Below are 18,211 nucleotides of genomic sequence, written 5' to 3' on the forward strand. Positions count from 1 at the left end.
ACCTGGAAGTTGCCCCCCCAGACAGAATTACATCACCACCACCACCACTGAACAACCAATCTCCTCCCAAACTAGACAGCCACATCCACCATGCAGCCTCCACCCACGTGAATACGTCTGTCCTGCAGAGAAGGGCAGCCGCAGTGGGGGAAAGTAACAGCACCAGATGACTCACATTCACCTATTGCGATCCAAGCAATAGAGGTCCCGTCATCCGGAGCCTATCTGTCTCCACTAGAGTGCCGCTGCTCTGTTACTACTACTATTACTACTTCCTACTTCCTGTCTGATCTGAGAATCAGGAAGTTCAGAGCAAGCGGCGGCACCATAGAGGAGACAGATGGGTTTCGGATGATGGGACCTCTATCGCTTGGATCACGGATAGGTGAGTGGGCGTTTGTCATCTGCTACTATCATTTCTGCCCGCTGCAGCTGTGGTTCTCTGTGGGAAGGAAGAGCGGAGCGGGCAGCGGCAGAGCGCACAGTAGCAGGAGAGGGACCCAGGAGGAGAGCCCAGCTCTGAAGACAGTCAGCAGCGGGCAGCGTCCTTTGACAGGATGGCGAGGGCTGGATTATGTGCTGATGGGGCCCCTTTGACTCTGAATGGGGGCCCCAAGCAACTGCTTCTGTTGCCTGGTCGGTAATCCAGCCCTGCTCTGAGGGCCAGACTTGGCCCACGGGCTGGAGTTTGACATGTATGGTCTAAGCCCTTCTTGCTAATCCAAATTGTTGTATCTTTGAGGGGTTTATGTATTTATAAAAATACTTATATAATATGTTACTTATAACATGCTGTTATTAGAGACATTTGTGTTGCCTTAAAGAGGAACTCCAGTGAAAATAATGTAATTAAAGTGCTTCATTTTTACAATAATTATGCTTCATTTTTACAATAATTATGTATAAATGATTTAGTCATTGATTGCCTATTGTAAAATCTTTTAAATCCCTGATTTACATTCTGACATTTATTACATGGTGACATTTTTACTGTTGGCAGGTGATGTAGCTGCTGCATGCTTTTTTGACAGTTGGAAACAGCTGTAAACAGCTATTTCCCATAATGCAATAAGGTTCACAGACAGGAAACTGCCAGGATTACCACGGTCCTCAGAGTTTCTTGTGGGAGGGGTTTCACCACAATATCAGTCATAGAGCGCCCCCTGATGATCTGTTTGTGAAAAGGAATATATTTCTCATGTAAAATGGGGTATCAGCTACTGTTTGGGATAAAGTTCAATTCTTGGTTGGAATTTCTCTTTAACCTCCTTAGTGGTATGCCCGACACTGTGTCGGTCGTACGGCTATCTGTCCTCCTGAGTGCCCCCCGCTGAATAAATGTGCTGTAATACCTGCAAAACCTTCTGCTAGCACTAGACTAGCTAGTAAATGAGTCCTGCACCCTCGGTGCGCGGTGCGATGCGATTGGCTGATAGAGTTTACTGCAGTAAAGTCCATTCTGGCTACTGGCCAAGCACGAAGTGAGGCTCTCCAGCGCTCAGTTCCTGTGTCCAACGTTCGAATTGCGCAGAAGTGTATTGACATAACACGCTTCCGCTTTAGCACGCTGCAACATTACTGCAAAAAATTAAAAAAAATATCTGCATCGTCATAGTCTTACATGACTTCCGTTCTGCCACATGTCGCCACGCATGTAGGCCACCAATGCGCTGTTGCTGTAGCATCGCTCGTGCATGCTGCTGCGTCCCATCAGTATGAAATTCCCCATGACCTTCGCTGGTGTAGTGTTACCCTGCGGTAAAAACAAGCTAACGCAATGCACCAGTGTAAAAAGGGCCTCACGAAAAGGTGAATTTAGTGCTCATCCTTAACCTTTTCCTTCATGTGCAATAGCGTGCTTCATGTGCACAGTGTGTTTAACATACTGTAAAGCATACCAAAAAGGTTGGGCACCATATTTACCAATATTCACATAAACCTTAGAATTAGTCCCAGAAGTCGTGAGTAAGGCCTGGAGAAAAGGCATGCATACTCCACATACAGTTTGTAGCTACAGACAGAGTACTGTTACCATAATAATATAGTGAGACACAGAGCAGCTACTCCACCTGATCAGCTCAGAGAGGTCACGCCAAGGTCTTGTCACCATGTTTGTGTCACAGGAAGACATGCTGGTGACACAGGTGGATTCACAGAGGCTTTGATTGCTGAGATGGTTTTGGGTGGGGATGAGTTTCAGTTCTTCGGTTAAGATGGTTTTTCTTCGTAATGGTTTACTGAGATTCATGTGCAGAAAGGTTAATGCAGCACTCTCCAGAATACATCACATGATAAAAATAAGCTATATACGAGAGTCATCCGAAAAGTAACAGCTATTTTCATTAAATCAATTAAGGAAACCTTTTATTTGTTATTTTAGACATTTTTGAGGGTGTGATTCAAGAACCACCGGTCAGGGGCGTAGCAATAGCAATAGCCATAGCAGCTGCTATGGGGACCTGGAGCAGAGGGAGCCCAGGAGGTACTTGATGTTTTCACTATTAAGTTTCTTATGTTCCTCCTTCTGCTCACTTGGTCTCAGTGTCCATGGACTATATGCAGTGAAGACAGAATGAGAATGTAAATTGCCCAATTAAGTGCCTGCATCTGATGGACCCATGAAAGTTTTGTTATGGGGGTCCATAATCTCTAGCTACGCCACTGCCACTGGTAGTATTGCCGTGGGCAGGAACGTAACTAGAAATCACTGGGCCCCCCTGCTAAATTTGGATTGGACCCCCTCCGCCATCCCACCTACACACACACACACACGCAGTCATTAGAAAAAGTGTGCAGAGAATATAAAGTTTTTTTTTCTCTGTGTCCAGACTCCTCAGGCATCACTACAGTACAAAGCGCTTGGGTAGGGGTAGAAAGGCTGGGGGTAGAACAGGGATATACACAATACCCTGCTGAACACTGAATAGTAACTGTCTGCAAATCTTTGCAAAACTTTGCAAGATTCCTTATCAGTGGCTAAGCAGATGCAGTCATTAGAACAATTGTGCAGAGAGCAGAAAGTTTTTTCTCTCCTTGACCTTCGTTGTCAGTCTCTCAGGACAGGGCCCCCTGTGGCTTCAGGGCCCCCCCTGCGGCTGCATCCCCTGCTGGGTCTATTGTTACACCCATGGCCATGAGTACTAAGGCTAGCAGAGTACTGGGCATTGCGTGATTAGCATGACCCACGGTACACAGGTAATGTGTTTGGCGGTTATTAGCAAAGCCCCCATATATGCTATTCTTACCTAAATTGCTACGTATGTTAAGGAGAATAGTGGGTAGAAGACCTTGTAGTTTTTGAGAAAATCAGTTTTAAAAATGCAGAGGAAAAATGTTCTTAAAACTGATATTCTCACAAACTACAAGGTCTTTTTGAATTTTATTTTTTTTTACTTGTACCCACTATTCTCCTTACCAGAGAGGAATGGGTTGTTAAAATAGAAAAAGCTTTTATACATACCTGGGGCTTCTTCCAGCCCCATAAGCCTGGATCGCTCCCATGCCGCCATCCTCCGCTTCCTGGAACTGCCGGTACCGGGTCCCGTCACTTCCGGCAGACGCGGCCAATTGTCCGCATCACAGGGGCTCCCTCCATACCCGTACGCATGCGGCTGCGCAGTAGGCAGCCTCATGCGTACTTATATCGAGGGAGCTCCGTGTGATGTGGAGAATCGGCCGCGTCCGCCGGCCGACTCGCGGCAATGACAGGACCCGGTACCGGCGGATCCAGGCAGCGGAGGACGGCGGCGTGGGAGCGATCCGTGCCTATGGTGCTGGAGGAAGCCCCAGGTATGTATAAAACCTTTTTTTGATCCTCTCTGGTTCCCTTTAAAGGAGTCATCAGGCAAAGTAAAGGAAAGCTACTGTGCCTGCGCAGTACGCCGCGGACAACGTGAGCTTGATTGACAGCGGCGCTTCATGCAGGCGCAGTAAGGACGACCTCGAGGTCATCCTCTGCACCGTGCGAACGATGGAGAAATGTATGTGGGCTTTGCTATTAACTGCTGAAGTCGACATGAAATTAGACAAAAATGACACAAAATTACGAATGATTACAAGAAAAGAAATTGAATTTATAAATCATAATTATGTATGAGTATAAATGTATATGAAATGTTGCGAAAGCGTAATTAGCTGATTACAATCATATTTAGGTGCAATCACAGAGGTGCCTGGCTCTTCTACTGACCACATATGCTATTGCTCCGTTGTTATTGCCTGATGAAGCGGGATCAAACCTGCGAAACGCGTTGCATATTTGGAGTTCATAAATAAAATATATTGATTGTCTTTACTACAGTCGTTGTGTGTCTACTTGGAGGAGGAAAGTCCACCACTACCTCCTCTATTTACCAAGAATTTGGTTTTTAAGCTCATTTAGCTGCTTTAATCCTTTTGGCGCTTCTGTTCTCCTGCATAATATTTAGGTGCAACCACTTCTAGTTATCCACTGGACTGCACAGATTAGGAAACTGATTTTTCTGCGGCCTATTGAATGTCTCAAGCTTGGTCTCCGACACACCCTTGGTAGGCTTGTAGAGCTGAGAAGAGTGCAGGGATTGTCAAGACACTGTTACTCCTCCTCCAGGCCTCCAGACTCATAATTACCATTCTTTATATTCCATCTTTGTCTTATTGGAGGTGGTTATGCAACAACACTCCTGATCTGTAGATTTGAAACCATCATCTGTGAGAGACTAAAGCAGATGAAATTCTGGGAACTTGCCTCTGGAAGGAAAATTGGAGATTGCGGAGCATTCCCTCCATAAAGAACATTGCTAGAAAACCTTCCTGTGCAGCCAGTGACCTCCCCCCATCACCTCTACCCCAGGTTCTTTCTACATCCAAGACAGAAAGGAGGCATAGAGTAGCCCATTCATTCCCATAAACCCCCCTGCCAGTAAATAAAGCATTTCCACTTCTTCAGGTTGAGTTTTATTGGAATTCATAATTTATACACAACATAGAACAAGAAGGTCCAGTGCAGTCTCCTTGTTCTTCAGTGGTATTAATGCTTCTGATGAGGCTCCTCATAGCCAGTGGGCAGCGGGTTAGCATGTGGATTATGGAAGAGGGTGTGATCCCCATCACCCCAAGGGAAGCCCTAGAAGAAAAGACAGACATTGTTCATATTCAATGGAAAGGTTGTATAGGAAGGAAGTGTGTGTTGTGGGGACAGACAGTAGGATACTAAGGAGCGGGATGGTGAGAGCAAAGCTGCATGAATTTGCATATGAAATCTGCATAAACTTTCATCAGCTCAGAATTACTTGCATCTCATTGACCAATTCTTTCATGTAAGAGGACTTAGGAACCAGGACCCAACTCCAAGGAGTTGGGAACCTAAACTCTCATCACTCAGAAATCCCTACTCCCATTGCGCAAGACCTGGGAACCCAAACATCCCTCACCCGAGAACCCAAATTCTCCTCACCAAGGAACTGGGAACCCGACTCTCCTTACCCAGGAATAAGAAATACAAACTCCCATCACGCAGGACCCAGGAACCCAAACATCCCTTAACCAGGAAATCAAACTCTCCTCATCAAGACACTGAAAAGCCAAAGGTTTCTCACCAAGGAACCAGAAACCTAAGCTCCCCTCACCCAGGAAGCAGGAACCTAAACTTCCTTACCCAAGAGCTAAGAATCCAAATTCTTCTAACCCAGGATCCGTCAACACAAACTCACCTCACCAGGTCCCAACTCCCTCCAACCAAAACTCTCCTCACCCAGGAATCAGAAATCCAAACTCCCATCATGCAAGCAAGACTCTGAAATCCAAAGGATCTGTCAACCCAAACTCTGGAACTCTGGAACCCAGGATCTGTCCTCATTCACCAGAAACTCAAACTTCCATCACCCAAGAAGCAGGAACCCAAACATTTTACCAAAGAGGCAGGAATCCATTTTTTTCTAACCCAGGTAAACTTATCACATCCAAGAACCAGGAACTAAAGCTCTTCTCACCAAAGAACTGGGAGCCCAAACTCTCCTCACCCAGAAATACAAAACTCCCATTATGCAGGATCCAGGAACCCAAACAGCCCTCACCCAAGAACCAGGAACTCAAACTCTCCTCACTAGACAAGACAAGACAAATAACATTTATATTGCGCTTTTCTCCTTGTGGACTCAAAGCGCCAGAGCAGAGCAGCAGCCACTAGGGCGCGCTCTATTGGCAGTAGCAGTGTAAGGGAGACTTGCCAAAGGTCTCCTACTGAATTAGTGCTGGCTTACTGAACAGGCAGAGCCGAGATTCGAACCCTGGTCTCCTGTGTCAGAGGCAGAGCCCTTAACCATTACACCATCACTAAAGGTGCGTACACACAGGCGACTATAGTCGTTTGAAACGATCGTTCCCCGGTCATTTCAAATGACGATCGTTTAAAAAAAAGCAGCCAACGACCATTAAGTCTAACGACGGACGAGCTAGATCGTTAAAAACGAACGATCTATCTTGGCGGATTTTTTCCAACGACGATCGTCTGCAAAAGTAGTATATCGTTGGAAACGGTCGTTCGTACTAGGCTTAACATGCGCATTTCACTATTTCTCCATGGAACTTTTTATTTTTATGCGCAAGCGCAATTGTTGCTTTACGTGATGTAATGTTTGTTCTATCGATCAGATCGTTACACACCTTTAAAAACTAACTTTACTTAGGTCGTTCTTTCGTCAATTAAAAGTTCGTTCGTCGTTCCCAACGAACGATCGTTGTCGCATGTGTGTACGTAGCATTAGATACAACTCCCCTCACCAAGGAACCAGAAACTTAGCTCTCCCCACATGCCAGGAAATCAAACTTCTCTCTCACAGGAAGTAGGAACCCAAACTTCAAGAGCCAGGAATCCAAACTCTAATAACCTAGGATATGTCAACCCAAACTCCCCTCACCTATAAACTTGGAATGCAAACTTCCCCTGCCAAAGAGCTGGGAATCCACACTCTTCTCTCCAAAGAACATGGAAACCCTGACTTCCCTCACCCATGAACTAAGATAACTGATTTTTCTCCTCACTTACCCAGGAGTATCTGAAAAATGGAACCCTAGCTCCCAGCCAAACAAAAATATAAATACCTTAGTAATCCTTCTCCCTTAGCTCACTAAGGACTGAGTAACATCCCGTACAACTTTCAATTCCAGTTTGTGATGTTTAGGAAGTCATGCCTGGCAGTTGGTCCAGAATGTCACCCAGGCGACATTTCCCTACCTCCATTGCTCCGGAAGACTATACTGCCGCCATGTGGCTACTGTGTGTACAGGCTGCATTTAACTTGGTGTTGCTTTGCAGGAGGCTATTTATACAGAGCTAATTGTGGTGCCCCCTTGTGACCACTGTGTGAACAGACAGCTCTCACCTTTTTGCGGATACGCAGGTGGTTGTAGGCAACGAACTCAGGTCTTTCATGAGGATGGTTCTTCTGCTGTAGGTAGGCATTTAGCATGCAGACCGCGACTCCGGGCAGTGCAACAACGAAGGTGAGGATCTTCCAGGTGCGAGCTGGGGGGATAGAGGGGGTCGTCATACAGGACAGAAATATAACTGAGGCAACAAAGGGAAGTTGTAAATCATCTCCTTTGAGGTTACATCCAGTATACAATTCAATTAATCAGTGAGAAAATCGATTGGATGGAAGTATTGGATTGAGGAAAAATCTAAAGTCATTTCATCCTCAGTCAATGTATTTTAATCAATAATGTGCCAAATGATCGACTAACATTTGTTAATGGTCATGGCCTAGGGCACCACATGCACAAGGGCACCAAAGCAGCAGGCTAAAGTGGTGCAGCATTTGCATGCTTGCAAATGCTGCAATATAGGGAGATCAGGCGAGCGCCTGACCACGGTACTCTGCTCCACCTGTGCAGCAGCCACCTTTCTCTCTGTACACGTTTGCCTTGTGGCTGGCGGCTATGAACTTGGGCAGCTTTGGAGACGGAAAGGAAGAGGACGCTTCTGCACTGGAGATGAGTGGAGGAATGAGTGACACTGATTGCTGCTGTGGTGTGAAGGCAAGATGGCTACCTATACTGAAAGGGGGGTGGGAAAATGATGGATTAGAGAGTCATCTGGCTACCTATACTGGAGGGAAAGGGGGGGGGGGGGTCATCTGGCTACCTATTCTGGAGGGAAAGGGGGGAGGGGTCATCTGGCTACCTATTCTGGATGGAAGGGTCATCTCGCTACCTAAACTGAAGGTCACGGCTGGTGAGAGTGGCCTTGGGCGGTAAAGAGTACAAATCCGGCCCTGATAACAGGCAGCAATGTTTGTGTTGATCTTCTCATCATTTACATAGCTCCCAACTGTCCCTCTTTTTTGTTAGAGTTTTAACAACATAGTTGCCTTAAACATTTCAGCCCGCGGGTTGTTTTCACCTTATGGATGAGAGGAATTTTCACATTTCAGCACTCCTCCCTTTCATTCCCCAATAACATTATCGCTTCTTATTACAAAAAAATGATCTATACCTTGTTTTTTCCGCCACCAATTAGGCTTTCTTTTAGTGGTACATTATGCTAAGAATTATTTTATTTTAAATGCATTTTAATGGGAATAAAAAGAAAAACATGGAAAAAAATTCATTATTTCTCAGTTTTCTGCAATTATATAACATTCTACTGTGGATAAAAGCCACACAAACACATTTTATTTGCCCATTTGTCCCGGTTATTGCAACATTTAAATTATATCCCTACTACAATGTATGGTGACAATATTTTATTTGGAAGTAAAGGTGCATTCTTTCAGTTTTACATCCATCAATAATCACAAGCCCAAAATTTCATAATAATATGCCCTCTTTACATACATATGAAAAAAATGTATTCCCTGATGTACGTAGGTGCAATATTACTATTTGGCCACAAGATGTCCTTGCGCATTATTTCCCATAAGCGTACAATAAATACGCTTAATAGGAAGTAATGAGTAGCTGTGTTACTCGGAAGTGACACAGGCATCTCATTGATGCATGCAATCACGTGGACCTGAGGGCAGATGATGAATGAATGGGAACTTTTTTCCCATTAATTAATCTAACAATCTGCGGCGGGAGCGAGCAGGAGGAAGCGCGACGCCACCAATTGAGAATGATCACTGTTTTTGAACCATTCTCGATGGACATGCACGGATTGGCTCGGGAATGCTGCCCCCTGTCTCCGGGACCATCATGATCACCGGCTTCCACTCGCAGGATCACGCACAGCCCCACAGACTGCACAGACGTGAGTCTCGCGTCCCTGCAGCTACAGCAGCACCTGCCGCGGACATGAGGCTCACGTCTGGGCGCCTGAAATGGTTAAAAAATGCCCAAGCTGAAACCCCCCCCCCCCCACCCGTTCTCCTCTGTTCCCCTCCTTTGGTACCTAAATGCCCCCCTCCTCCAGCAGCCTCTTCTGGGTTTGCCAGGTCAGACACAATATGTCACTGTGTGTAAAATGCTATGGTAATCTTTATGGGATTGTTATTTCCTGTATTCTATCTGTTCAAAGTAAGCTGCACTTCCCAATGGTTGTGTATGCTATATCTCTGCATGTTTTTCTTCAGTAAAGAGTTCTAACTTGTTATACTGGGTACCTATCTGTGTGTACAGACCACTCTGCTCCAACACTTTTGGAAGCACAGTCCCTCTTTGGGACTAATATATATATATCCAATACCATTGTCCCTCTTTCTTCCTCATTTGCCTCTCTTTCAGGACTGATGTACAGATCTGTCTGTGTAAACCGGTATTTTTCTCCTAAGAAATGTGTTTAATTTACCCCATCATTTCAACTGATATATTTCTTATTTTCAAATGTTAATATGAAGGAACGTAAACCAGGATAGAAAGGACCGGTGTGGTTAGAATGATCAAACCTATTTTTCTTATGAAATATTTATGGTATGCCTGACTAGGGGTGTGTTGGGGGGCATGACTAGGGATGTAGCTTAAGTGTCCCTCTTTCTCATCTCAAAAAGTTGGGAGTTGTGCCTTTACAATGCAAAAAGTCACTGGCCCTTATCCAGTTAACTTTTCTCCTGAGTTTTCTCCCAGGAGATGATTTTTCATCTTTTTTTGTAAAAAATAACTTTGAAGCACTTGGCAATTGTGCTAAAAAAAACACCTTGTTTTTAAAAAATATCTTGCCTCGTGGGAGCTTTAACAACTTACTACAAACAGGGCTGGTTCTAGACTTTTTGCTAAACTTGTGATGCTGCAGCTCAACCCAATAACACACTGGCTGGCTGCGAGTCTGTGACAAACAAACTGCTTACCCTCAGCCAGTCAGCCGTCCTCCATTTCTTCTCAATCAGGACAGCAGTGCCACCTCCTCCCTTCTGCTGTGCAAGTCAAATGTAACACTGCTGCTCTTCTGCCTCCCACTCCTTACTCACTGTCAGACTCCTCACACAGTACAACAAGCTGCTCTTCCCCAATGATGACCTCCTCTTCACCTCGCTCGCTCTCCTCTCACTTCTCCTCCTACTCTGACTGCATTACGCTGGGAATACACCATGCATTTTTTCAGCAGATAAATGGTTCGAGAGATAATTTCCGACATGTCCGATCTTACTTTTGATCGTTTTTTCCGCTTCATTTCTGATACAAGTGAATGGAAATAAGAAAAGATAAGAAAACTGAGCAGAAAAACAAATCGAAAATTGATAAGACGGAAAATCGACTGAAAAAAACGCATGGTGTGTACCCAGCATAAGTGTAAACACACAGTAAAAACATGCTGCCCCTGTAATTTCTGCACCTCAGGCAATTGTTTCATCTTGCTTCATGAGAGAACCGACCTGCAAAACTGACATTTTAAAATGATCTGTCCTGTCAGAGTCGTTCGTCGTGGCAGGGAAGCAGGGATTCGTGAGGTTTGTTCCTGCTGGGTGCTGGCAGAAGCAATGTCTGCAGCGTTCCCGCTCTGCTTCCCCGCCGTGACGAATGACTCTGGGTGCACACGTGTCCCCGGCTGACAGAAGCCAATAGGAAGGGGGCAGAAGGAGGAGCCGGAGATGAAGAAGCGGAGCCGCCAGGATTTGATTCATTTCAGGCATTGGCCACAGTGGCACGGACTACTTCTAGTTTTGATCGGTCAGAACCCAAAGTGGCCAGACTTCGGTTTCTGACCGTAACATAACACCTGTGCACAGGGCCGGAGCTTGATGGTCCCCTCAGTGGCCCCTCGCTACACAGTATTTCAACAGAGGGCGAAGATTTGCATTATTGAGCTGGCTGGGATATGTTACAGCACACTCTGGTTCTCTTTAAGCTTGGCTCAAAAGTCTACAGAGACTTTATAAATCAGTGGGAACATGACAGTAAACGCCTAATCTGCTCTTTGCTTCATTGTTCTCTTTTTAATCTGACTGTTATCACCTCTGATAATAATCCCTGACTGAGCATTCAGTCTGGCTTTGCTACGGAATGATTATAGCGGAGTCTGTCTTCTCTGGTGCCCAAGCCTGCCCCCTTGTGGCTGTGCTATAATGACTCAGCTATAATCATTCCCGGCAAAGCCAGACTGAATGCTCAGTGCGGGATTCTTATCACAGCTGATAACAGACACTTTTAGCAGTGAGGATAAAACGGAGAGCAGGGTAGGTGTTTTCTCTAATGTTCCCACTGATATATATGGTAAAATACATGCGGGGGCTTCGTCTCTGGTTCACTTTAAGGCATAGCTCCAGTCCATCCCTTCTATATAACCAGCAGCTGGGAGCAGAAATGGATTAAGATAAAATTGGGCCCTAGGCAAGATAGCAGTTTTTCCCACTGCTGATGATCACCTGGCTTTTTTTTGTAAGATTTGGTGGGGGCTAGCATCCACCAGGCCCCTAGACTCTCTCCAGGCCCTAGGAAACTGCCTAGATTTACCTTGTGTAGGATTTGGCTCTCAGTGAGTGTACATGTGTAGCACGAGACGTGTACAAATAAAAGTTAAGGAAATAGTAATATATAAATTATTTCTTTGGAGTAGAATAGTCATAGTAAGGTCAATAAGCTATAGTAATGTTGGTAGATGGAGGTTATAGCATTAGCAGCGCAGTAATATTGAAGACGGAATATCACCTATACCAGTGGGGTCATTATAATGGCCATTTTTCTGTAATCTGCTGGATCAGACATGATGACAAGTTCAAGGATATAAAATGGGGAGCAGTGTAGGTACCTGCACACATATCTGTCACCACGTGTTTATCCAGTGGAAGTACGAGTAGTAGTGGTGGCACTGTTAGTAGGATTAAGATGATGCAGTAGTAGTAGAATGGAGAGGTGGGTAGTAGCACTGGTGATAGTATCGGGGTGTTGTAATAGTAATATTACAGGAGGAGAGGTGGTGACTAGTAGAGGTAGTAGTATCAGGATGTAGCATTAGTATTAGATGTGGAAGGTGGGGCACAGAAGTAGTAGAGGTGAGAAACTGGGGAGTAGTAGTGGTAATAGTATTAAAATGTTGCAGTTGCAGTAGTAACAGAGAGAGGGTAGGTGGGGAGTAGTAGTAGTAATAGGATACAGTAGAAATGGAGAGTAGTAGTGGTAGTAGAAATGGACAATTGTGGAGAAGTAGTGCTAGTAGTATTAGAATGTTGCAGTAGTATAGGTGGGAGGTAGTAGTAGTGGTAGTAGTAATAGGATACAGTAGAAGTGGGAAGTAGTAGTGATAGTAGAAATTGAGAAGTGGGGAGCAGTAGTGCTAGTAGTATTATTAGGATATGGAAGTTGTAGTAGTAATAGAGAGGGTAGGTGGGGAGTAGTAGCGCTAGTAGTATTAGGATGTTGCAGTCAGAGCCGGTTGTAGACTTTTTGCTGCCTGAGGCAAACTTGTGAGGATCCCTCCACCCCCCCCCCCCCCCCCCCAATTTGGAATGATCGCACAGTACCCAACAATTTAGTTTGCTTCATTTAATGTTCTTACATGACTACTCACACAGCACAACAAGCTGCTTTTCCCCAATGATGACCTCTTCACCTCGCTCTCCACTCGCTTCTCCTCCTACTCTGACCGCATGCTGTTAGTGTAAACACAGTACAAACATGCTGCCCCTGTAATCTCTGCGCCAGATGCAAGTGTTTCACCTTGCTTCATGAGATAACTGGCCCTGGTTGCAGTAGTGCAGGTGGAGAGGTTAGAGGTAGTAGTGATAGTAGAGGTGGAGAAGTGGAGTGTAGTAGTGGTAGTAGAGATGGAGAAGTGGAGAGTGGTAGTAGAGGTGGAGAAGTTGAGTGTAGTAGTGGTAGTAGAGATGGAGAAGTGGAGAGTAGTAGTGGTAGTAGAGGTGGAGGAGTGGAGAGTAGTAGTGGTAGTAGAGGTGGAGGAGTGGAGAGTAGTAGTGGTGGTAGAAGTGTAGAATAGTAGTAAAGGTGGAAAGTAGTGGTAGTGGTAGTAGCAGTGGAGGAGTGGAGAGTAGTAGTGGTAGTAGAGGTGGAGCAGTGGAGAGTAGTAGTGGTAGTAGAGGTGGAGGAGTGGAGAGGAGTTGTGGTAGTAGAGATGGAAAAGTTGAGAGTAGTAGTGGCAGTAGAGGTGGAGAAGTGTAGAGTAGTAGTGGTAGTAGAGGTGGATGAGTGGAGAGTAGTAGTGGTAGTAGAGGTGGAGGAGTGGATAGTAGTAGTGGGTAGTAGAGGTGGGAGTGGAGAGTAGTAGTGGTAGTAGATGTGGAGGAGTGTAGAGTAGTAGTGGTAGTAGAGGTGGAGGAGTGTAGAGTAGTAGTGGTAGTGGAGGTACAGGAGTGGAGAGAGTAGTAGTGGTAGTAGAGGTGGAAGAGTGGAGAGTAGTAGTGGTAGTAGCAGTGGAGGAGTGGAGAGTAGTAGTGGTAGTAGAGCTGGAGCAGAGGAGAGTAGTAGAGGTGGAGCAGTGGAGAGTAGTAGTGGTAGTAGAGGTGAGTAGTAGTGGTAGTAGAGGTGGAGGAGTGGAGAGTAGTAGTGGTAGTAGAGCTGGAGCAGTGGAGAGTAGTAGTGGTAGTAGCAGTGGAGGAGTGGAGAGTAGCAGTGGTAGTAGAGCTGGAGCAGTGGTGAGTAGTAGTGGTAGTAGAGGTGAGTAGTAGTGGTAGTAGAGGTGGAGGAGTGGAGAGTAGTAGTGGTAGTAGAGCTGGAGCAGTGGAGAGTAGTAGTGGTAGTAGCAGTGGAGGAGTGGAGAGTAGTAGTGATAGTAGAGGTGGAGGAGTGGTGAGTAGTAGTGGTAGTAGAGGTGAGTAGTAGTGGTAGTAGAGCTGGAGCAGTGGAGAGTAGTAGTGGTAGTAGCAGTGGAGGAGTGGAGAGTAGCAGTGGTAGTAGAGCTGGAGCAGTGGTGAGTAGTAGTGGTAGTAGAGGTGGAGGAGTGGAGAGTAGTAGTGGTAGTAGAGCTGGAGCAGTGGAGAGTAGTAGTGGTAGTAGCAGTGGAGGAGTGGAGAGTAGCAGTGGTAGTAGAGCTGGAGCAGTGGTGAGTAGTAGTGGTAGTAGAGGTGAGTAGTAGTGGTAGTAGAGGTGGAGGAGTGGAGAGTAGTAGTGGTAGTAGAGCTGGAGCAGTGGAGAGTAGTAGTGGTAGTAGCAGTGGAGGAGTGGAGAGTAGCAGTGGTAGTAGAGCTGGAGCAGTGGTGAGTAGTAGTGGTAGTAGAAGTGGAGAAATAGGGAATAGTAAAGGAAGTATTTTTAGGATGTGCAGTGATGAGCACTAGTGGAAAAGGTTGTATTAGGGAAATAGTAGCGAAAGCATTACGAAAGTGCTGGTAGTAACCAGAGCAGTGGGGGTAGTTGTATCAAACTAGGATAGTAGAGATGGAGTTTTTAGGGTACTGGAGGAATATATTACTGTTGTAGGATATGGGGTATAACCTAACAGGTTCCTCACCTCCTCCAGGCTTGGGGGCCTTAGTCGACATGTCTCTCCGGAGTATCTGAACCGGCAATTGAACCACAGGAAGCACCATTGTGACCAGTATGGCTGGCCGTGCTGGGGACGCACTGTGTGAAGGTCACTGTTTGCTCAGTGCCCAGCTGCAGCCAGGAGACACCCCCTTCATTCTGGATATGATACGGGTGTTCAGGCTCGTATGTCTTTCCAGGCCTGATCACTGGCCAAATACTCAGCTATGTTTATCCCAGCTGGCACCCCTCACACCCTCCCTCCCTCTGTCTATAAATATATAAATATTCACTGTATACACACAGTTACCTGCTCATTCTATGCATTGGGCTAAATATACACAATATGCACAGTGTACATATTGTATACACACACAGAATTACATATATACACTATGTACACATAACACATACATCATTACCAACCCCAGTTCAGGCTCATGTATGTTAATGCATATTGCATGAAATATATCATGTTTGGAATGTTGCAATGCACATAAACCACTTTTGCATTATTCATATTTTTATTCTCTGGCTTGCTGGTTTTACAAAACTCTCTTTTTGTGTAAATATCAGAAGCAGCTTGGTTTGACTGAAAAGCAGCATGTGTAGTGTCCAAACTCCTCCTCCATCCTAGGTAGATAGGGAGGAGCTAGAGGGGGCAGCAGATAGTCTTTCATTGAGAACACAGAGCTGACCCCGCCCACCTCCTCTAAACTGCTGCTGAGAGAATTTAACTCTTTGTGACCAGCACTGCAAAACTACAGCTCTGCTCTCTTATCATGAATGCCTTTCTAGATCCTACCTGTTCATTGTGTAATAAAGCACAATACATGTGAGCATTATAAACAAGTTGAGGATAGTGTGGGACGAGTTAAAGGATTTATCACACACTACACAAGGAGTAACGGAAATTAGCTGCAGCACATGATTTGTTCTATGCATAGTAAGGAATTCTCACACACTGCAAGTGTGTGTGTGTGTGTGTGTGTGTGTGTGTGTGTGTGTGTGTGTGTGTGTGTGTGTGTGTGTGTGTGTGTGTGTGTGTGTGTGTGTGTAAATGCTGCACAGGAAGGAGTTTCTTCCCTTAGTTTTGCTGATGATTTTCCTCCACAATAACCATGGTACAGCTGTATGGCACTAACATAAAATTATGTACTTCCTTAGGATATTACATGAGTAAGCTGTGCTAGCACTACCATTGGGGCAACTCGGGCAATGGTACCAGGGCCCCGAGCCAGCTGTAGAGCCCCCCAGGTCCTCTAGCGTCTCACCTGTCCCACCAAGCAGGGTCCTCTGTCAGCATGGGCAGCACTACACTGGGGCACTTTACCCCCCAGGAATCCATGTGCATCTCCGAGTGACTCCTCCGCCCCCCCCCCCCCCCCCCCACGCTCAGTAACATACAGTTAACTGTTTCCAGTCTATGTAGGCATTAAGTAAATCAAGGGTCTTATCTTTTTGGCAAATACTTCACAATCCTTGCAAGATCCCTTGTAATTAATGTATTTGGATGACACTTATATTCTACCTCCTTCTGATAATAATCCTGATTCAAAAACTTCTGCCTGCAAAATACAAGGTCTAAGCTCCAGCAATGATTAGTCACTAATATAAGGATTTATGCACAGTTTTTCTCTCCCTCTCCTGCTTGTAGAGTCGAGAGACACAGGCTGAGGCTGGAATGATTTGTCTGTGATCTGCCTGCACAGGAGCAGCTTGCTAGCAAGTTAGGATTAAAGCACGGCAGCAAACTAGCCAAATACTTCAGAAGGTAGCCGCGCTCCCATCCCTGGGAGCGATCTGCGCCTGTGCAGTACTTCTGTGGGTGTGTTGGGAACTCAGGAGGGCAGAGATGTCACAAATGGATAGTAGTAGTGTGCTGCTCATAATTATTCATACCCCTATCAAATTTTGACTTGAAGTTACTTTTATTCAACCAGCAATTAATTTTTTGACGGGAAATGACTTAGGTGTCTCCCAAAAGATAAGACGATGTATAAAGGTGCGTACACACGCACTACAAAAGGCAGATTCTCAATTGGATTCAAGTCAGGACTCTGACTGGGACACTCCAAAAGGTTAATGTTGTTGTCTGCTAAACATTTCTTCATCACTTTTGCTGTGTGTTTTTGGTCATTGTCATGCTGAAATGTCCACTGGCGCCCAAGGCCAAGTTTCTCTGCAGACTGCCTGATGTTGTCCTTGAGGATCCTCATTATTGCTCTTTTTTCATGGTGCCGTTTACTGTAATTAGGTTCACTGGAAAATTGGCTGAAAAAATACCCCAAAGCATTAGGTTCCCATCACCATGTTTGACAGTGGCAATGGTGTTCTTTAGGTTGAAAGCTGCTCCTTGTTTACGCCAAATGAAGGAAACATCATTGTGACCAAACAATTCAATTTTTGTTTCCTCTGACCATAACACAGAAGACCAGACGTCGTCTTCTTTGTCCAGATGAGCATTTGCAAAGGCCAAGCAAGCTTTTGTGTGCCTTATCTGGAGAAGTGGCGTCCTTGGTCTGCATCTGTGGAACCCAGCAGTGTGCAGTGTCCGTTGGATTGTCCCCCTTGAGACATTGCCACCAACAGAGCCCAGATTCACCACGATGGCCTTGGATTCTTTTTCACCTCTCTCACTATCCACCTGGCCAGCACAGGTGTCACTCTTGGCCCCTGACCACGTTATCTGAGATTTTCCACACTGTGGAACATCTTGTATCTTTTAATAACACTTTGCACTGTAGCCACTGGAACTTGAAAACATTTAGGAATGGCCTTGTAGCCCTTTCCTGACTTGTGAGCAGCCACAATGCGCAGCTGCATGTCCTCACTGAGCTCCTTTGTTTTAGCCATGACTGTCCACAAAACCAACTGCAGAGAGCTGCTGTTTTTCACCTGTTGAATTGATTAAAACAGCTGTTCCCAATTTATCAGAGTAATTGTGATGCTTTATAACAGCTTGGGCTATTTGGAATGGTATATAACTTTGCATTTTCCCCACAGACTGTGACAGTTTGTGAAGGGTATGAATAATTTTGAACTGGACACTTTTTGCTCAAATGCAAATAGAAGCTGAGAAATGTTTTTCTTTCTATAATAATGCCTCTTGTACACCGTCTTATTATCTTTTGGGAGACACCTATGTCATTTCCCATCAAAAATGACTTGCTTGTTGAATAAAAGTAACTTTAAGTATTGTTTATCCCTCTAGCAGTCTCTGCTTTATCAGGTACAGATGGAATAAGTTTTTAAAAATCTCTCCTCCAAGCCCCTATATGCAGCATATATACCTAGGAACTTTCCTGGCAAAGTAGATACTGACTGAACTGCTCATAAGCTGTTCTATAGGATGTTCTGCTGGGGCAGAGTCAAAGAAACT

The 18,211-nt window shown here is 45.3% G+C and overlaps 1 protein-coding gene and 1 long non-coding RNA gene across 2 annotated transcripts in view; one reads left to right on the forward strand and one right to left on the reverse strand.

Moving 5' to 3' along the window:
- LOC137524338 (uncharacterized) overlaps window positions 1-18,211 on the forward strand; it is a 128,919-nt gene that overhangs the window by 76,739 nt on the left and 33,969 nt on the right. The window lies entirely within an intron of this gene.
- On the reverse strand, window positions 4,920-14,987 carry LOC137525553 (cytochrome c oxidase subunit 6A2, mitochondrial-like). The gene is made up of 3 exons (XM_068246685.1): window positions 14,816-14,987; window positions 7,362-7,504; window positions 4,920-5,104 (listed from the first exon to the last, which is right to left on the reverse strand). Exons 1-3 carry the CDS (start codon window positions 14,892-14,894, stop codon window positions 5,009-5,011), a joined length of 318 nt encoding a protein of 105 aa, XP_068102786.1. The 5' UTR covers window positions 14,895-14,987; the 3' UTR covers window positions 4,920-5,008.

The sequence above is a fragment of the Hyperolius riggenbachi genome, chromosome 7 (assembly GCF_040937935.1).
Source record: "Hyperolius riggenbachi isolate aHypRig1 chromosome 7, aHypRig1.pri, whole genome shotgun sequence".
In the NCBI taxonomy this organism is placed as follows: domain Eukaryota; kingdom Metazoa; phylum Chordata; class Amphibia; order Anura; family Hyperoliidae; genus Hyperolius; species Hyperolius riggenbachi.